The sequence below is a fragment of the Hipposideros armiger genome, unplaced genomic scaffold (assembly GCF_001890085.2).
Source record: "Hipposideros armiger isolate ML-2016 unplaced genomic scaffold, ASM189008v1 scaffold_96, whole genome shotgun sequence".
NCBI classification, from domain to species: Eukaryota; Metazoa; Chordata; class Mammalia; order Chiroptera; family Hipposideridae; genus Hipposideros; species Hipposideros armiger.
In genome coordinates, this window is record NW_017731446.1 from 1,560,554 (window position 1) to 1,583,118 (window position 22,565).

The window sequence follows — 22,565 nt, forward strand, 5'->3', positions numbered from 1 at the left end:
TCATAAAAGTTAGCCCAGAATTATTTCCTGTAAGTTTTATGAATATGAATCCTTCTATAAAACCAATATCTAGCTGATTGATCTGGAATATTTCAGAACAGTGGTTCTGGAAAAGCCTAATATTTTAATATATGTATTTACCCTTGGATCATAAAGTACATTTAATGTAATAAGAATCAAAATAAAATTAGACATAATTTTTAAAAAGCCTACTGGTTGTAAAATAAATGGGATAGGGGTACAGGGAAAAATGGGGAAAGATTACTTTCTTATTTATAATTATACAAAATTTGAGTTATTAGCTTGGATATTCAAAAACAGAGTAATAGAAATGCAAAATTTACACAGCAATGATATATCATTTCACCTAGAAAACTGAAAAAGATTAAAAAGTATATAGTGTGGGCTGGCCGAGTGGCGCGTTGGTTAAGAGCTGGCTTGGGATGCCAGAAGGCCCCGGTTGGGATCCCACATGTGAGAGCCAGTGACACTGCCCTCTACAGCTAAGATGCTGAATGACAGCTCGACCTGGAGCTGGGCTGCCCTGAGTTGCTGGCAATGGCGTAGGCTGCAGCCCCTACTGCAGTGGGTTGCCATGGGCTACAATGTGTAGCCAGCAGCCAGCGTGAGCGGCCCTGAAGCTGCCATGAGTGGCCGTCCAGAAGCCGGTGACTGATCTGCCTCGCCCGGGAAGAGCGCAATGATGGTGCCAACTTGGGCCAGTGAAGCAACGTCCTCCACAACTAGACTGAAGAACAAAAGGGCAGCAACTTGTCTGTTCCCCTTCCCCCAATTCCCCAATAAAAATCTTAAAAAAAAAAAAGTATATATTGCTCAATATATAGTTGAGTGTGTGGGGAAACAGGCACTCTCATATCAAGCTGATAGTTGGCAACACCTCTTTGGAAGGCATTCTGGAAACTACTGTCAAATTACACATGGACACACAGCTAACATCATACTAAATGAGAAGCTGAAAGCTTTTCCTCAAAGATCAGGGACAAGACAAGGATGCCTACTCTCACCACTTTTATTCAACATAGTATTGGAAGTCCTAGTCAGTGCAATTAGGCAAGAGAAAGAAATAAAAGGCATCCTATTTGAAAAGGAAAAAGTAAAACTGTCACAATTTGCAGATTACATGATATTATACTGAAAACCTTAAAAACCCTATCAAAAACAGTTAGAATAAATGAATTCAGTAAAGTTGCAGGACACAAAATCAATATACCAAAATCTGTGTTTTTATACACTAATAATGAGCTATCAGAAAGGGAAATTAAAAAAATATCCCAGTTACAATTGCATCTTTTGGATAAAATACCTAGGAATAAATTTAACCAAGGAGGTGAAAGACCTGTACACTGAAAATTATAAGACATTAATAAAAGAAATTGAAGAAAACACAAATAAATGGGAAGATATCCATGCTCATGGACTGGAATAATTAATATTGTTAAAATGTCCAAATACCATATGATCTCACCTATATGTGGAATCTTAGAAACAAAACAAAACAAAAAGACAAGTACTCATAGATAAACAGCATAAATTGGTGACTGCCGAAGCAGGGGTGGGGGGTGAGCGAAATGGGTGAAGGAGGTCAAAAGGTACAAACTTTCAGTTATAATATAAATAAGTCATGGAATGTAATGTACAGCACAGTGACTACAGTTAATAATACTGTATTGCATATTTGTAAGTTGCTAAGAGAGTAGATCTTAAAAGTTCTCATTGCAAGAATAAAAGGAAACTATATGTGGTGATGAATAGTAACTAGATTTACTGTGGTGATTATTTTGCATACATACAAATATTGAATCATTGTTACACACCTGAAACTAATATATGTCATATTTCAATTACAGTAGCTCCTCAAACAACATCATTTTTTGTTCAATGTTGTTTCCGTACAATGTTGATGTGATGCTGTAGGAATTTAACTCTTGTTTATATCTATTAGCCTATGGTAAAATTGGTTTCATTATATGTCATTTCACTTAAAGTTGCAGAACCTGTCGAGGACATTAAGTGAGGACTTACCATATACCTCAATAATAAAAAAAAAAATTACACATGGATACACCCTTCCCCCCAGCAAGCCTACCTACTTAGAGGAACTGGTCCTACAGAAATACTCTCACGTGTGGTAAATTAAGCAGGTAGAGGTTATGCATTGCAGCATCCATGAAATCGGACATTAAATCGCCACTTGAGAAAGGAAGCTCTATGTGTACACATGGAACCACCTCCAAAAGACAGTGTTAAGAAAAAAGAGTAAGGTGCAGAAAGTGTGGGCACAATGTTGTCACATGTTTAAAAATATACTGTATGTATTTATACATAGGCTTGTAGGTATAAATGCAGATCATGTATCTGAAAGAATAAATCATATAGTAATGGTGGCTACCTCTTGGGAGACACTTGGGGAAGAGGAGGAAGGGCGAGCCATCTTTTACTCTGTATCCTGTTTGGTGTGATTTTGTTATGGTGTACACCTATTACCCATTCGACACATTCAAACAGCTATTATGAGTACCTGAGAGCGGTCACTAGAGCATCAGACTGAGAAAGGAGACATCAGATGGTTGTAGACGTGGAAAGGACAGAGAAGAGGTACTGGCAGCTCAAAGAAGGGATGTGTAGGAATAAAGAGCTGGTAGAAGGGAGAAGTAGGTGGGGGGGGGGAGGGGCTGCTATAGGAGCCCAAAATGCCTTCCCCAGGGGACTGTAATATAAGATTTCAAACTTTCAAAAAACATATAAACAGCAGAGGTCCTTCTAGTAAAATGTGAAACCTCAATACATAAAGAAGGAAAATGAAGTATTTTATAATACAATGTATTTTATAAGCTGAAATTTAAGCATTTCCTTAGATCAAACAATGAGTACAACTATGCTATCTGAAAAACATAAATTTGAAGTGGGGAATATGGAGGAATATCTCAGGAAAATCTTAAAATACCCAGAGGTGGCAAGGGAAGCCTTATATCCAGGTCTGCCCCAAAGAGTACAAACAAGGCAGTACAAGTGAGTGTACTGGTGATCTCCAGTGTGTCAGGTTTGGGATAGGACATGTTCAAGTGTGTTTTTCTTTTAATCTAGCTTAATCGTTTTGAAAGCTGGATTAAAAAAATAAAATTTGAACCTAATTTTATGTAACCTGGGAAGCAATAAAGAACACAATTTGAAAAACACTGGCCTGGAAAGATGTGCATATGAAAAAAACCTGTGCGATTTCCTGAGAAACTACTTTGTGATGGGATGGCTTAGATTAAGTCTCCTTCTCAGAAAAGTTGGGGTCTCCTATGGCTTTTCTTAATCCCCCATCTCCTTCCCACAGCTCCCACCCTAGACTGCTGTATCCCAAAAAACAACAGCTTTCAACCCCAGCCAAAAGGCTACCTCCCACACTCTGAGGACTGCCACCCTTCCCACTTGGCCCCAAAGCCCTTTTGCAGCTATTAGGATAACTAACGAACATAAGTCTATGTATGCTTCAGCTTACACTCTGTTGACCTCCGTAACTAGATATGTTGGTTTTGTTGATTGCCACACCTTAATTATTATTAAAAATAGTAATATAAACCCCAGGATGGGAGAATATAGCTATAAAGGACTTAATTGAGACAACTGATGACATTTTAGAATATGGACTGTTGCTTAGATTATGGCATGCTTCAATATTAAATTTCCTGATTTTTTTTTTTTTTTAGTATTGAGATAATTTATTACTTTATTAATTCAGTAAGCATTTATTGAGCTCTACTGTGTCCTAAACATTATGGGGGGTACAGAGATATAATCATGAACAAAAAATTTCCTGATTTTGATAACTGTATTGTGATTATGTAAGAGAATGTCCTTGTTCCTTAGGAAATACATACTGAAGTATCCAGGGCAAAGAGATGTGATGTCTCTAATTTATTTTTAAGTGATTTAAAAATATATACATACAGACTCAGAATGTTACAGCAAACAATTGGTGAATCTGGGTAAAGCATATACAGGATTTCCATGAACTTTTTTCCATAAGTTTGAAATTATATAAAAATAAAACATTAAAAAATTACAACTTAGTTCCTAACATTTATTGATGTTTGCTTCCTAAAGGATTACAGGAATTATCTCATTTAATCTTTTTAAAACCCTATAAAATAGGTACAATTTTTGTTGCTCTTTTACAGCTATACATACAGGTTATGAAAACTTTCCCCAGGGTTACATAGCTGAGTGGAGACAAGATCTGATCCCTAAGTCTGTTCCATTCAGAGCCAAAGTTTAAATGTTGCCTGGCCTGTCATCCTGACTATATAATCTTAACCTCCCAACCTTATCACAGGAGCCACTATTTGGGTTCCAAGCATTGTTATTCATGAAAACATCATAGCATTTATTCTCTTCCCAGGCAGGCCTCTCAGACTCAGAGCATAAGAGAGTCACTATCTAGAGTCAGGCCTAAAAATGAAAACTTCATCAAAGCTATCAGCACTAACATCAAGAACCTAGAAATTATCCTACAATCTTAATTTTCCTTAAAAACAAAACACAAAGCAAAACAAAAAAACCCTGAAATACCGTCAGTTCAGATGCTCTTACGTATGCCCAGTTTTATCGACGGTTCATAATGAAAAGGTTTTCAACTATATTTACTGTACATAAATCGCATGCTAATGGGTTATCTTCCCTACAGAGACTGAAAGTTCAATGCCAAGGATATATTCTAAAAGACTTTTCTGTTCAAGGGAACTTACTGCATTCCAGCCAGGACAGCAATGTCACCATGGGCCGAGCACCAGGCAATGGGAATAGTCTCACTGTATGGAATGGGAGGCTAGAATGGCCCTTAGGAAAACAAAGATTCTTTTTATATCAATGCAGGGGAAATGTGCACTCTGTTGAAATATATGCTAGCTACTGACAGTCTCCTGGGAGAACTGTCTATGTTCTCATCTGCCCTCACATGGATGTGAGACCCTGATGTCATGGTTAAATGCAGTTAGCTCCTTTCCCAGTCAGGAGAATCATACAGGCAAGGTCCTAACATCTACTACATAAAACTATAAAGGACTCATTTTGAAGTCATAATTAGCAAATAGGAACAAAGTAAAAAGGAAAAAATAATTTAGCTATATAAAATTTCTAATTCTGCTGAATAGTAAAACAATGTCACGCCATTACTTCTGAATTTCCAAACACTCAGAATATGTGTTTCCTACTTGGTGTAAAGTTAAAATAATGACAAGTATATGAACTCCTGTATTTATGATAAAATACTGTATAATACAAACATAATGAGAATATAATTTTTAACTTATTTAATTTTACTTATTAGAACTCTTCTATGCTTAGTTTATGACACTGTATAAAATCACTTTTAAGAGTGGGCAAACACTATAAGAAATTATCTACTCTAGCATACTGTTCACTTGTACTAAGCTTGAAATAAACTGTAAGTGAAAACAACACTGTTACTTATTCACTCAAATACCTGTTCACCCTGGTATTCTCTCAAACTCATGTCATGTAACTAATGTTTTCTTTTGCCATTCATCTCTGTTCATGCTTTTTTTTTTTTTGGTTTGGCCTTTTGATTTAGCTTGTTGAAATAACTACAAATCCTTAAATCCGAGTTTGTTGATCCTGATTTCGATACCCATACCTTTTCTTTATTCAATGGGCCAGAGGCAGGTTCAGAGCCCTGGAGAAGACTAAACCTCCCATATGTGAATATCGATTAGTTAATAATAACAATACCAGTAATAATAGTTATACCGGGGTGCCAAAAATATGTATACAAGAGGACACTTTGGTCTACGTTGCTCAAGCAGTGGTTTGCCGTAATTAGAAGTGTTTGGATGCTGATGGTAACCACTTGGAGCACCTCTTGTAATTGCAGAAGTCAAATGTGACTTGTATTCATCTTTTGTTATCAGTATACGAGGTATTACAATTAAGTTTGCGAACTTGCCACTGTGTGCTTACATTGGCAGCAATGCACAAACAGCTTCATAACGTTGGTATATCAGAATTTCACAACTGTGTTCATGTTGACATGTAGCGATGTCTTGCTGAGTAGCATTCATTATTGTTGTTGCATGTTTTCGTGTGCCATCGAGAGAATGTCTGAGTTTGAATTAGAGCAACAAACAAACATGAAATTTCTTGTTAAACTTGGCAAGAGTGGAAGTGAAAGCAGACATGTTAGTCCAAGTTTATGGGGATAATGCCATGAAGAAAAAGTCAGCATACAAATGGATTAAACGTTTTTCTGAGGGGAGAGAACACATCACTGATGAAGAGAGGTCAGGGCGGCTGGTAACAAGCAGAACGATGAAAACATTGCAAAAATTCAGTGTATTCTGCATCAAAATCGTCAGCTGTGAGAAGCATAGCAGACCAAGTAAGCTGTTTCGTAGGAAAATCTTAACTGAAAATCTTTGCATGAGAAAGGTGTGTGCAAAAACGATCCTGAAGATACTCACCAATGAACAAAATCAAAGGGAGATTTTAGCCAGTAAACAAGTAACTATTAGAACACTCTCCCTACTCACCTGATTTGGCCCCCAATGACTTCTTTCTTTACCCGAAGATAAAGGAAATATTGAAAGGAAGACATTTTATGACATTCAGGACATCAAGGGTAATACAATGACAGCTTTGATGGCCATTCCAGAAAAAGAGTTCTAAAACTGCTCTGAAGGGTGGATTAGGTGCTGGCGTTGGTGCCTAGCTTCCCAAGGGGAGTACTTCGAAGGCGTGCAGCACTTTTTCTAAAATGAGTTCGCGAACTTGTCAGACCTTGTATACTGAGTATTACAATTTTAATACAGTTTTCCTTTCTTAAAAATGTGTATACATTTTTTTGGCACCCTCTGTATATAAATAATTGGTACACATTGAACAGTAACATGTGCCAGGCACTATATGAGCACTTTGCCACCAATATCCCATTGATTCTTCACAATAACCTTATGAGGTAAGTATTACTATTACATACATTTTCTAAATGAAACAAGTGAGGCATTGAAAAGTTAATTTTCGAGGGTCAAAAAAGCTATAAAGTGGGGCACTGGATTTGACTTCAAGTGAGAGCCCATACTCTTAACTGCTAGGACATATTGCCTCTCAATTTGGAAGCATATAAGTAACAAAATGGTACTTCATCCCATAGTTGGAAACAACAGTTTAGACTTTTATATTAAAAGTTAGTTCAGTAAATGTAAACTTTTTCTTCTTCTATTTTTTAAAGAATAAATGAAGTTGTGCTGTACTTGATGCCCAAGAAGTACAACTCTTTAGTGAAACCCTTAGGCAGGTGGCTGGAACCAAGTGGGACTGGTGCAGGTACCTGAATACGCTGAGGTGAGGCTACCGCAGAGTCGGTGGAGATTATCTGGATGCGTGGGGAGGGGCTGGTCATCCCTGGAGATTCCGGCCGAGAGGTCTGTGTACGTGGTACCTGTGGGCGAAAAGTGGGCTGCATCACAAGGGGGCTCATAAAGATGGCCAGTGCTAAACTAGTGTAGTTCTAAAGTATGGACCCAGGATGATAAAGGAATCAAAGAGATATTGATACAGGATGGCACAAAGAAAATACAATCATAAAATAGCGTTTCTAATGTTGAAAATGCAAGGGAAAAAAAACAAAGGAATTTTTAGGTCTGCTCTGCACAACTTCAATAAAATAAAAAGCTACCAAAAGAACTTTATGAATTTTTTCACTGTCTCCAAGCTGTGCAACACTCCTTTAAAATGACAGTTTCCAGAAGGAATGCTCTATCTAACACAGCGATTCTCAACCTTCCTAATGCCGCGACCGCTTAATACAGTTCCTCATGTTGTGGTGACCCCCAACCATAAAATTATTTTCGTTGCTACTCTATAACTGCAATTTTGCTACTGTTATGAATCGTAATGTAAATATCTTTTTGTTTTCCGATGGTCTTAGACGACCCGTGAAAGGGTCATTCGACCCCCAAAGAGGTCGCGACCCACAGGTTGAGAACCGCTGCTCTAACAACACTGTAGAAGGCTGCAAACAGAGCCAGCTTACACTGAAAACTACTGGGATTCGTACTTGAGAAAGAGCCCTGGCAACCTCCCAGCCCCACTGAGATGGGGCTGGGAAAAGCCATCAGTAATATGAGGGTCTGGAATTTAGTCAATACCCACCAAAGCAATGCTCAAAATTCTGAATGGGCACCTGAAGTGGGCAGATATTTTTCCTTAAATAAAAGTATCTTATGAACCAATGTTGTACAAACTCTTCCAAAAAATAGAAGAGGAGGGAACACTTCCTAATTCACTCCATGAGATCAGTATTACCTGATACCAAAACCAGACAAAGACATCACAAGAAAACTACAGACCAATCAATATTCCTTATGAAAATATGTGCAACAATCCTCAACAAAAAAATGGCAAACCAAATACATATGCATATAGAAGATTATACAATTATACACCATGACTAAGGGAGATTTATCTCAGGAATGCAAAGTTGGTTCAACATATGAATCAAACACTGTAATTCACCACATGACAAGAATAGAGGACATAAACTACATGATCATCTCAATTGACACAGAAAAAGCATTTGACAAAATCCAACACCTTTTCATGGTAAAACACTTAGCAACTAGGAAGAGAAGGAAAGTTTTCAACCTGATAAAGATTAGGCTTGGGCAATAAACTGCAGTTAATTTTGGTCCATTTCAGCTCTTACAACAACAGCAGCTATCCATCCCCCACCTCCACCCGAAGCAAGCAGCCGTGTGTGCACTGTGTTCCTGCAGTAGCCTGCACACAGCTTGTGGGAGCTAGGGTGGGCAAAAAGGACCTCTGTCCTCCAGATATTGGGGATCCGTGCTCTAACTGCTGACTGCTGCTTCTCACAGAGGTGCAGACAAAGAAAAGGCAACCATTGTTGTTATACTTATTCCTATTGTTGCAAGCCCCTTCATCTTTGGCTGAAGTGATTTCCAGGGGGACTTAAAAGGGCTAGGTTGTTTCTCCCCATCTCCCCATTTTCCTCTTTTTCCTCTTTTGGGAGTCAGACATTAAAGACTAGAACATTCAAAAGCAACTGCATATACAGGGAAAATTAGAAAGTGACTGCACATGCCCAGGGAAAAACAAAGGTTGGAAAAGGCCTTAAGGCTTTAAGTTTTACGTGTCAGAATGATCTTTGGCACAGAGTCAGCAACAACAAAACAGTAACAAAACCCAGCAGATCCTGGGAAAGGGAGAGGCATTGATTTCCAGAGTTACCACATTATTAGATTAAAATGTCCAGTTTGCAACAACAAAAAAATCACAGGGCATACAAAGAAACTGAAAATTATGGCCCATTAAAAGGAAAAAATAAACGAACAGAAATTATCCCTGATAAAGATATGATGTAAGATCTGCTAGACGAAGACTTTAAAACTAAACAAAGATGTGGGAAAAGTCAGAAACTGATGTATGAACAGAATGGAAACTTCAATGAAAACCAAAAAAGTAACAAAAAAGAAATTCTGGAGCTAAAAGTAAAATAACTGAAATTGAAAAGTTCACTAGGAGGATTTAAAGGCAGATTCGAGCAATCAGAAGAATCTGCAAGCTTGAAGATAGAACAATGGAAATTACCAAGTCTGTGGAACACAAAGAAAAAGATTAAAGAAAAGTGACCAGAGCCTAGCAAGCCGGCCTGTAGGACACCAACAAGTGAAGAAATATACACATCGGGGGAGTCCAGAAGAAGAAAGGGACAGAGAGAACATTTGAAGAAATAATAGCTGAAACTCTCCAAACTTGAAGAAAGACATGAATAAAACCATCTAAGAAGTTCAACAAAGTCCAAGTAAGAGGAAGTTAAAGATACACTGTAATCTAACTTTCAAAAGACACAAAGAGAGAATCTGGAATGTAGCAAGAAAACTTATCACACACATGGGATCAATTAGATAATTTACAGGTTTCTTGTCAGAAACTTTGGAGGCCAGAAGACAGGGGCCAATATTTTCAAAGTGCTCAAAGAAAAAAACTGTCAATCAAGAAACCTACACTTGGCAGAACTGCCCTTCAAAAGTGAAGGAGAAATCAAGACATTCCTAGATAAACAAAAGCTGAGGGAGTTTGTGATCACTAGACCCGCCCTGCAAAAAATGCTAAGGAAGTCATGCAAGGTGAAATGAAATGACCCTAGACAGTAATTCAAAGCTGATTGGGGAAATAAAGATCTCAATAAAGATAAATATATGGGCAAATATAAAAACTAGTATTACTATAATGATGGTTTGGAACTATACTTTTTGTTTTTTACATGATTTAAGAGACTTAAATCATATACAGTTAAAGAAAAAAAACAATTACAGTAATACCTCGGTTTGTGAGCATAATTTGTTCCGGAAACAAACTACTCATATTGTAAGACATCGCTCGTTTACCAAGTTAAAATGTATCATTAGTAATAAAAATTATTACTTTTGCACCAACCTAACAGAAATGTTTGCTCGTCTTGTGGAACACTCGCAAACCAAGTCACTTGCAATCCAAGGTTTTACTGTATTAGTATTGTAACTTTGATTTGAAACTACAAATCTTATTTTCTATATAATTTACTAGACTAACGCATTTAAAAGAATCATTACATTGTTTTGGGCACACACTGTATAAATATGTAATTCTGTGACTTAACAACCAAAATAGGTGGGGACAGAGCTGTAAAGGAGCAAAGTTTTTGTATGTCATTGAAGTTAAGTTGCTATAAATTCAAACTAGTGTTATAACTTTAGGATGTTAAATGGAATCTCCATTGTAATTTCAAAGAAAATAGATATAGAATATATACAAAAGGAAATGAGAAAGAATTTTAAACATTTCACTACAAAAAAACCCCCCACAAAAGACAGGAAGGCAGGAAATGAGGGGCAGAAAAGTTATATGGCATATGTAAAACAAACAGCAAAATGATAGTCCTTCCTTGTCTCTAATTACTTTAAATGCAAATAAAACTTTCCAATCAAAAGAGATATTGGCACAATATATAGAACCTCAAGATCCAGTTATAAGCTGTCTACACGAGACTCACTTTAGAACCAAAGACACAAATTGATAATGAAAAAAAGAAAAGCTATTCCATGTAAATAACCAAAGGAGAGCAGAGGTGGTTGTACTAATATCAAATAAAATAGACTTTAAATTTTAAGCTGTTACAATAAGAGACAAAAAAAGGATACTAGGGCCGGCCGAGTGGCGTGTTGGTTAAGAGCTGGCTTGGGAAACCAACTCTGAGCAGCAGGGCCCAGGTTCAGATCCCACATGAGGGCCAGTGACACTGCCCTCTACAGCTAAGATGGTGAACAACAGCTTGACCTGGAGTTGGGCTGCAGTGAGGAGACGGCATAGGATGCAGCCCCTGCTGCAGTGGGCTGTCATAAGCTACGCTGAGTGGCAGGCAGCCAGCGTGAGCGGCCGGGCATCCGTGAGTGGCTGTCCAATGACCGGCGACCGATTTGCCTCATTCGGGAAGAGTGCAATGATAATATCAACAAGGGCCACAACTAGACCGAAGAACAAAAGGACAGCAACTTGTCTGTTCCCTTCCCCGATTCCCCAACGTTGTTCCCCTCCCCCAATTCCCCAAAATCTTAAAAAAAAAAAAGGGATACTATATATTAACAAAAGGTTCAACACAGGAAGAAGATATAACAGCTGTAACACTGACACACCTAATAACAGACCAGAAAAATATGTGAAGCAAAAACTGATAGAATTGAAGGGAGAAATACAAGTTTTGCAATAATAGTTGGAAACTTCAGTACTGAATCTCAATAATGGATAGGACAACCAGACAGAAGATATGTAAGGAAATAAGAGGACTTAACACAATAAATCAAGTTGACCTAACACACTATACAAAACACTCTATATAGAAACAACAAATACCCAGTCTTCTCAAGTGCACATGGGACATTCTCCAGGACAGACAATATGTTAATTCAGAAATTAAGTCTCAATAGATTTTAAAAGATATACATTATACAAAGTATCTTCTCCAATTATAATGGGATGAAGTTAGAAATCACCAACAGAAGGAAACCGGGATATCCACAAATTTGTGGAAATTAACAACATATTTTTAAAAAACCAGTGGAAATCATAAAGAAAAACTTAGAGATAAATGAAAATGAAAAAAACCAGTATACCAAAACTTATGGGATATTGCAAGAGTGGTATTAAGGGAGCAATTGATGAGCTATATAAATGTTTACATTTGAAAAACAAGAAAGATCTCAAATGAATAACCTAACTTTACAACTTAAGGAACAAGAATTTTAAAAACTAACTAAACCCTAAACTAGAAGAAAGAAAAAATAAAGATTATAGCAGAGTTAAAAGAAATATAGAAAAACTATAGGAAAAAAAATAAAAAACAAAAGCTAGTTCTTGGAAAAGATCAACAAAATTGACAAACCTTTAGTTAGATGGATTAAGAAGAAAGAAAGAGAGAAGGCTATCCCTCCTAAAATCAGAAATAAAAGTGAGAATATTACTATCAATTCTATAGAAATATAAGGGATTATAAGAATACTATGAACAACTGAATGCCAACCAATTGGATAACATAGATGACATAGACAAATTCCTAGAAACACTAAACCTACCATGACTAAATCATGAAGAAATACAAAATATGAATAGACCTATAACTATTAAAGAGATTGATCAATAATAAAAAATCTCTCCACAAAGAAAAACCCCTGGACCTGATGGCTTTACTGCTGATTTCTATGAAACATTTAAAGAACTAATACCAAGACTTCTCAAATTTACCCAAAATTGAAGAGGAAGGAATACTTCCTAACTCATTCTGAGGCCAGCATTGTGCTGATACCAATGCTAGACAAAGATACAAGAAAACTGCAGACCAACATCTCTCATGAACTCAACAAAATACTAGCGAACTGGTATCAGCAGTATATTAAAAGAATTATACACCACAACCACGTGGCGTTTATTCCTGGAATACAAGGATGGTTCAACATACAAAACCATATCAATGTAATACACCATATTAACAGAATGAAGGAAGGAAAAAACCCCACATAATCATCCCAATTGATGCGCAAAAAGCATTTGACAAAATTTAACACCCTTTCATAATAAAAAAAAAACACTCAACAAATTAGGAATACAAAGAAACTACCTCCACATAATAAATCCATGTATGAAAAACCAACAGAGAACATCATACTCAATGGTGAAAGACTGAAAGCTTTCCCTTTAAGATGAGGAACAAGGCAAGCATGGCTGCTTTCACCACTTCTACTCAACATAGTACTAAAAGTTCTAGTCAGAGCAATTAGGCAAGAAAAAGAAAGAAAAGGCACCCAAATTGGAAAGGAAGAAGTAAAATTATCTCTGTCTGTAGATGACAGGATCTTATACATTAAAAAAAACTCTAAAGAGGTGGCTTGGGACGCCAGAGGGCCCCGGTTCGGATTCCACATATGAGGGCCAATGATACTGCCCTCTACAGCTAAGATGCTGAACAACAGCTCAACCTGGAGCTGGGCTGCTGTGAGTCGCCTACAACGGCATAGGCTGCAGCCCCTGCTGCAGTGGGTTGCCATGGGCTACCATGTGTAGCCAGCAGCCAGCGTGAGAGGCCGTCCAGAAGCCGGCGACTGATCTGCCTCGCCCGGGAAGAGCGCAATGATGGTGCCAACTTGGGCCAGTGAAGCAACGTCCTCCACAACTAGACTGAAGAACAAAAGGACAGCAACTTGTCTGTTCCCCTTCCCCCAATTCCCCAGCGCTGTTCCCATCCCCCAATAAAAATCTTTAAAAAATAACAACAAAAAGCCCCAAAAAACTCTAACAATTATTTACACACACATACACACACACACACTCCGATATTAGAAAATGGATTCAGCAAAGTAGTAGAATAGAAAGTTAACATACTGAACAATCTGAAAAGAATATTACAAAAACAATTCCATTTAACAGCATCAAAAAGAATAAAATAGTTTGGAATTAACATAACCAAGGAGATGAAAGACTTGTACAATGAAAACTACAAAACATTACTGCAAGAAATTAAAGACATAAATAAATGGAAATACATTCCATGTTCATGGATCAAAAGACTTAATTATTGCTAAGATGTCAATACTACCCAAAGTGATCTACAGATTCAACGCAATCCATATCAAAATCCCGATGATGCTTTTTGCAGAACTAGAAAAACCCATCCTAAGATTCATATGGAATCTCAGTGGACCCCAAATTGCCAAAAATACTTTGACAAAGAAGAACAAAGCTGGAAGACTCACACATCCTGATTTCAAAACTTGCTACAAAGTAACAGCCAACGAAACAGTGTGGTACTGGCATAAAGAAAGACATATAGACCAACAGACTAGAACAGAAATCCCGGAAATAAACCCTCACATATGTGCTTAAATGATTTTTGACAAGGGTGCCAAGACCATTCAATGGGTGAAAGGATAGTCTTTTCAACAAATGGCACTGGGAAAACGGGATATCCAGATGCAAAAAAATCAATTTGGACTTTTACCTAATACCATATACAAATATTAACTCCAAATAGGTTAAAGACCTAAATTTGAGACCTGAAACTATTGTATAAAAGTCTTAGAAGAAAACATAGAAAAGAATCACAACATTGGATTTAGCAATGATTTCATGGATATGACACCAAAGACACGGGCAACAAAAGAAAAAAACCGACAAATTGAACTTCATAAAAAAATTTAAAAATTTGTGCATTGAAAGACAATAACAATAGAGTAAAAAAGGGCAGCCAACAGAATGGGAGTAAATATTTACAATCATATGTCTGATAAGGCATTAATATGCAGAATATAAAGAGATCATCTAAAGCTCAACAACATACAAAAACCCAACCCAATTAACAAATGGGCAGAAGACATGAACAGACATTTCTCCAAAGAAGATACACAAATGGCCAGTAAGCACATGGAAAGCTGCTCAACATCACTAGTTATTAGGGAAATAAAAATCAAAACTACAATGAGATACGATGTGACACCCATTAGGATGGCTACTATCACAAAATTAGAAAATAACAAGTGCCGGTAGGTATGTGGACAAACTGTAACCCTTATTTACTATTGGTGGGAATGTAAAATGGTATAGCTGCTGTGGAAAACAGGATGGAGGTTCCTCAAAAAACTAAACACAGAATTACCATATGATACCAAAATTCCACTTCTGGGTACATACATAAAAGAACTAAGAGATTGAAGAGATATTTGTACACACATGTCCATAATAGCATTATTCCTAATAGTCAAGAGGTGGAAGCAACTCAAGTGTCTACGTACAGATGAATAGATAATCAAATGTAGTATATGCAACAATGGCATTGTTCAGTCTTAAAAAGGAAGGAAATTCTGACATACAATACAATATGGATACACTTTGAAGACATTACACTAGGTGAAATAAGGCAGTCACAAAAAGACAAATATTGTGTAACTTTACTTATATGAGGTACCGAGAACAGTCAAATTCACAGAGACAGAACGTAGAATGTTCCAGAGACTTGAGGAAGGGGGCAATGTAAGTTAGTGTTTAATATGTACAGAGTTTGAGTTTTACAACATGAAAAGTTATAAAGATGGATGGTGAAGGTTGCATATTATTGTGTTTAATACCACTGAGCTGTACACTTAAAAATGGCTAAAATGTTAAATTTTGTGTGTATTTTATCACAATAAAAAAGGGAAAAAATTAACTCAAAATGGATCAAAGATTTAAATATAAGAGCTAAAACTGTAAAACATGTAGAACAAAATATAAGTATAAATCTTAGTGAACTTGGATTAGGTGATGGTGGGAAATTATTTTTTTCAGAAGCATTTTGTTGAATATAATTTAGCACAGTGATAAAAAGTCAATTTGGTAATAGGACATAAAAATATTAGATGCATTTCTGACTACTTGAACTGCCTGCTTTCCATTCTTTCTTGCCTGCCTTTTCAGTACCTGAGGTCTGTCTTGGCCCTCTGCCTTAGCCTACTTTCTACTGCTTCAATCTGCTCACATGGCAAAGGACAGATCATCTCATTCACACAAGTATGAATGCCTGACAACACCTAGGTGTGTGTTCTACACTGGCCAGGGCACTTGCACTTTTGACAGGAAAACTGCTAGTCCAAAGGACTCAATTAAACCATGAGCAAGCTAGGTGTAAAAGTTCATTTGGACATAGGTCTTCTAGGGCATAGTCTCTGACTCACACTCAAAGGGCAAAAATCAGCTGTGCCATTTCACATCCTTTCTAAAGTTAACCATGCTTTCCGAACACACCAATGTTTACTGTCTAAAGGGAGTTTTAATAAAAGTCCTGCTCCTCTGGCAAGCCTTCTCTGATCTCTCAGGTGTTACACGCATTCTGCATGATAGGACTCTCTCCAGGGCACTTGCTGTAACTGCCTGTTGACGCCTACCTCAGAGGGACCATTTCCCTCTGTGTTGCCTTCAACTCCAAAGGCTAGGCACTTATTAGGTCCACAATGATTCCTTAGTGAGTGAACACTAAACTTCAGGAATGAATAAAGAGTCTTTTTTACCAGTCCTTGATCCTAGGACTCTGCCTAGACCTTTGTTTTACTCTACTCTTGTGCCTGTCTGCTAATCAGGAATCCTGCAGGTACCGCACAACACCTGCCTTGGAAGTTTATTATATAAACCAAGATGTACTGGATTCCACTGACACACGCGGGTTTATGGGGCTAATAGGGAATGTCATGCGTTTTCACCATAGAGTGAGAACCTTCTCTAGTCCGTCATAACATAACATTGCCTTGGCAGCATTTTTTGGGAAAATAATTCTTAGGAAAAACTTCTGTTTATATGCAGTCATTTTCTAAAAGATCAGCATCTAGGTTTAAGAGAATGCCCACAGATAGTACTGGGCTGATGAGCAAATATTTCGAGTTTCTAAACGGAAATTTATTCTGGGTTTTGGCTGCAAAATTCCCTTGGATTATTAATAGGGCAACAAAGTTCACACCCTGTGAAAAAAAAACAGATCATGCAGACCTAATATGTTACAAATCTCAATCAGGAACTTCCGATTTCTCCTTCACATTCCCAGTGAAATAATGAACAGAGTAAATGCCTAAGTGGGTAAAGGGTTTCAGGCAGGGGTCACCTCCACCCTGAACTGAAATGTACCACGCGCTCCTTTTATTTTTTACTTCAAATGACTATTAAATAGTAGGTGTAGTGAAAGGTCAGTGGGCAAAGAGTTAAGCCCTCTTTGTGCTGCAACTTTAATCACAGAGAGAAGAATCCATGGGAAGCTGCTGGTCTTTGAAGAGCTTACAGCTCACCTCACACAAAGGATTAAAACCTTATAATGCCTGTGTGCCATGTTCCTTAAGAATTACTTCTCTTGATGACCAGTAAGCTCAGCTCTTCTTTATTAGTATAAATAAAGTCAACCAAGGAATCAAAGCTGAACATTATAAATCAAGCTTATATATATCAAAACTGATTAATCAGTTTTTTAAATTTTCCAGTTGATAATATATTTAAAAAGATGAAACTAGAGCCCTGAATTTTCTGGAACAAAAACAGATTCAAAGTCAACCACCACTACCCACAATTATGTAAAACGATGAGGTGTTTCAAGAGCAACAAGGTTAACACTCTCTGTTCATAGGTAGATGAAGCTGCTGAAAACAACAATAAATAGCTTTTGCCCCACCTGAATTTACCCAGCACTCTCAAATATAGTTCCTATGAAGACATAATCTGCTAGGTGCTAAGCACAGCAGTAAATAGACGCTAAGTTGAATTCCTTCAAATACATACTAGGTATCTACATCCACTGCTATTTTACCAACTGCTCTAAAAACAAGTGCCTAAGAAATACATTAAATTACCAAGAGGCTTCCCTCCAAAACAGAGAGAATGAGAACAGGCTTCAATGTCACAGTCTTGTTTTCTTCAGGACACTTACACTTACCATGCCAATGGTTCCCCGCAGATTTGTTTACATTTTTCTTCAGGAACCTCCGAGACCAGAGAGTCCAACCCAAACAGGCAGGGGTTGGTTGGGGGAACTCACAGGCATTTGCTTTCAAACTGCCAGTGCAGATTCCATTCACCAAAACCAGACAGAGCTGTTTAAAGATGCCCTTTCTACGACCCTGCTCTGCTGAAGGTCAAGTACACTATCACTCCATGTAACTAAGGAAGCAAAATTGACAAGTTCCTGCTGTTTCGCCAGCTGCTGAAGCAGTTTGTCTAATAATATGATTTAATTGCTTCTAGGCAAGATGTACTTTGCTTTACAAAGTTCTCCCTTCACCTAGATTGTTGCTTTTGATAAATGCACCCCCAGGCCCTTAAAGACCACTATTTCCTGATCTGAGAGCTCCCGAGAATGTTACCATGGAGTCCAATCAACTCAGAATAGTTTTAAAACTATAAGGAGTGGAGGGAAGATTTGGAGAACTCAGAAATACCACATTCTGCATACAGCATTTTCAACTTCACAGTACATTAAAGCCAATATTTTTAAAGACATGGGGGGTCTTTGTAAGTTCCTCATTCATTCAAAGGGAAGGCAACAATATAACAGTCTGCATTAAGTACAAAAACACCCACAAAAATAAGAGCACTGGGATTATTTAACAGACATCTGACTACATCCACCCAGCATGTGAATACGGGTCAGAGTTCTAGCCTCTGCAGCCTCCCATTCTGGCGAGATGAATACAGGTAGCGCTAGAAGAAGCCATGGAATGGCTTCAAGTCTAAACCTCACCTTTCCCACAAGGCCATAGAAGAAAGGGAGCTCCTGGGGTCACAGTGAGTTAGAGGTGGGGCTGGAACTAATACCCACATTCTTGGACTGCAAGCCAATTGCACCTGCCACTAAGCCAACCTATAACCTCCTGGAAACTCGCCACCTGTTTTAACACCTCAATACACAACTAACATGAAGGGAATACTGGTCAATCACCAAAAAACAAACAAAAACTTGGAGAAATGGCGGGAAGAAAGAGGTATTATGGATATTTACTTTTATATGGGTGGGTGGGGGGAACGTATGAGAAAATTGAAAAAAATAGTTCACACAGCTATAAATGATGAATTTCCACTTCACAAGTACGTGTATATACTAACTTAAAACAATCTAAGAGATATGTCGTCCATTTTTAAGTTCTAGTACAAGCCTAAGCACCCCAAACCAAATGGGAAAAAATAATCAAAGGGGGAAAAGGAGATGAATCTCCACTTTGAAAAGGGAGATTAAAGTCCCTCCGCTTCAACTATTTAAAGTTCTAGGAAACATAACACTCTATTCACTAACTACAGTAAATAAATGATGTATAAAAGGAAAGATTAATCCAAGTAAGCAAAAAGCTCCAAGGTCCAACTGTTGAGGTCAACAGGTTTGCTTTTCTCATCATAAACATTTGTTCATGGCTTCTGACCTAGTAATTCTATTTCTGGGAATTTGCCTTACACAAATTATTTTAAATACAGAAATGGCTTTTGTCAGAGTGTGATCTTAAATGACTTTTCTAGGAATACAGGACTTCTCTCTCTTAGGGCTCCAAATGAGGCAGAGCTCACCTCCAACTATAGAAAAAATTGCCAGACACTTGCAGGCCTGGCCTCCCCTTGGCGGAAAGGGATGGTAATCAGATGCATCAGTCTGAGACTTGGCACTGGCAGCTGGAGCTCCATGTCTGGCCTCAGCAGTGTGTTGTGCAGCCACAGCTTCACCAGACCAGTGCTTTGGTCAGATATGGGTGCGGTTCCTAGATACAAAGCTACTTCTCCAGGCTTCCTCTATCAAGCTGTCTGTCCGTCTGTCCATCTGTCCATCCTTCCTTCCTCACATATATTTTAACTCAATGTTTTTTAAAAAATCCCATTTCTGTTTAAATTAGCAACAGTTGGTTTGCTATGAGGCCCCTTGATTGGTAAAGCATATATTTATCAGTGTTAATTTATAATAGAGAAAGGTCAGAAGCAATGTAAATGTCCCACCCTAGAAGATGGTTTAGTAGATTATACAATGCTCCCTTGATACAATATTATGTGGCTATGAAAATGATGGTCATGCAGTCTATGTAGAAACCTGTGGAAAATATAATTACATTTATTCTGTGAAATATTCTGTGAACACAAGTTGTATGCACTTAAGTTGTATGCACACTATGATTACAACTGGCTGACATGCCTGTGAAAAAAAGACCAAAAAAGAATGTTTATTCATTTAATGAAGAAATCTTAATACTGAGTACTTACTATATTCCAGGCTCTGTTTTAGACAGTGAACACAACAGTGAATGAAACAAAGTTCCTGCAGTCCTGCAATTTACTTTCTAGTGTGATAAATAACAGGTATATGTGTTTGTTACATAGTGATAAGCATTGTGGAGAAAAATAAAAGTAAGGAGGATTAAAGGGTGACAGAGGTAGAGGTGAAAATGACTATTTTAAATAAGGAGGTGATAAGATAATGGAATGATAGTGATAGATGTGTTTGTTAAAATGGTAGAAATATGGTTTTTTTCTCCTTTTCAAATTTTCCAGAATGTTACATCACTTTAATAATCCATTTTTTAAAGACGTTTTCAAAACAAAGTTATCTTTTAAAACCAGCAAATATTGCTAGAATTTGGTATTGAGTGATCTTATTTTCCATCCTAAGTCTTAAATAATGGGTGTTTTTCATACTTCTTTTCCTCATTTTTTTTTTTTTTAAGATTTTTATTGGGGAATTGGGGAAGGGGAACAGACAAGTTGCTGTCCTTTTGTTCTTCAGTCTAGTTGTAGAGGACGTTGGTTCACTGGCCCAAGTTGGCACCATCATTGCGCTCTTCCCGGGCGAGGCACATCAGTCGCCGGCTTCTGGACAGCCGCTTACTGCGGCTGCTAGCTGCTCACGCTGGCTGCTGGCTACACACGGTAGCCCATGGCAACCCACTGCAGCAGGGGCTACAGCCTACGCCATCGCCAGCAACTCGCGGCAGCCCAGCTCCAGGTCGAGCTGTCGTTCAGCATCTTAGCTGTAGAGGGCAGTGTCACTGGCCCTCGTATGTAGGATCTGAACCGGGGCCTTCTGGCGTCCCAAGCCAGCTCTTAACCAATGCGTCACTCGGCTGGCCCCTTTTCCTCATTTTTAAAAAGAAAAACTCCTACTCACCCAAGAAAGAACAGGAATTTTTTTTTTTTTGGTAAGATGAAATATTGGGTTGTCGGAAAAGTCATGACGTATTTTTTCTATATTTTTCGTTGCAAAAATGTGTCATGACTTTTCCAACAACCCAATAAAATTCTACTGTGAAAATAATTTCTCAGTCTCCTTGCTCTCCTTGTCTTTTAAAGAACTGCTACTGATGATATTTTAAAACTAGGCTATGTTTCTAAATGGAATCATCCTGGGAGGCAGCTACTTACATGGAAACACATTACACTTAAAATGCCAGCTCCTGTTTGGGTGTCTTTGGACATGCCGCTTAATGTTTTAAGATTGTTTACTCATTTGTAAAATTGAGGTTAATATCTGTTACCTCACAGGATTTTGTCAGGATAAAATAAAGCAGTAAGTATAAAGTGCAATGTATTATATAAATAGAGAGCATTCCTATTACAATTTCCCCGAGGAAACTAAGTGCAGTGCTAAACCTATGACCCTGCTATGATGTTATCTCCTATAACAGGGATTTAATTGTTGGGTTTTTTGTTTTGTTTTCTTTTTTTGACAAAGTAGTTTCGTTTCTAATTTTCTCTTTCCTGAGACCAATGAAAGGATATGGTCTCCACAGTCTTTTTAAAGTATCAGACACTCAAGGTATACATACCTCAAATGCAGTGAGATTTTAAGAAAGATGTTTTCTGTGATAAATAATCACTATTCTGTCCCAAGACATACCATAGGAAATTATTTTGGTGCAATCCTCCTACGTAAGGTACAGCTCTTTTACAAGGACATCATACTTCCTCATTTTCTCCTTTTTGACAATTCCTCTTGTCAACTCTTTTTCTCTTACCATGTTACAAATAAAGTCTAGTCTTATTTATTCTAACACTAATCTAATTCCAGTTCCATTGTTTACATTTCAACTACAAAATAGCTTCATCTTATTACTCTTAAAGTCGCAGTTTACTTACGTATGTACAACCGGCCGACTTCTCCATTATATCTTCTATGATAGCTGTGTCTGAGTTTTTACATGAAATATGTATTATTTATAATAAATTGCTTTCCTTTTATTTATCCTGCATATAGTTACTGCACTACATTGATTTTTTTGAAGTCATTTGTGTATAAATGGTTATATTTCCTATGAATATCATTTTGGTATAGTTAAAGGGTCATTAAAAAAATACTGCAATAGGGCCGGCTGAGTGGCTAAGTTGGTTAAGAGCTCGCTCAAAGGTTTGAGCTCTGAGCAACAGTGGTTCGAGTCCGGCCCGAGCTGAGCTGCCGCTGAGCTGCCAACAGTGACGCTGTAGGCTGCAGCCCTTGTGGCAGTGGGTTGCCATGGACT

The 22,565-nt window shown here is 37.7% G+C and overlaps 1 protein-coding gene across 5 annotated transcripts in view; it reads right to left on the minus strand.

Moving 5' to 3' along the window:
• Window positions 1–22,565, minus strand: part of NR2C2 (nuclear receptor subfamily 2 group C member 2) — a 101,162-nt gene that overhangs the window by 38,025 nt on the left and 40,572 nt on the right. For all 5 annotated transcript variants that reach the window (XM_019645988.1, XM_019645989.1, XM_019645985.1 and 2 more), the window contains one exon: window positions 7,352–7,462. In XM_019645988.1, the coding sequence (XP_019501533.1) occupies window positions 7,352–7,423 (72 nt within the window). In that variant the 5' untranslated portion in view covers window positions 7,424–7,462. The remainder of the gene's footprint in view (window positions 1–7,351; window positions 7,463–22,565) is intronic.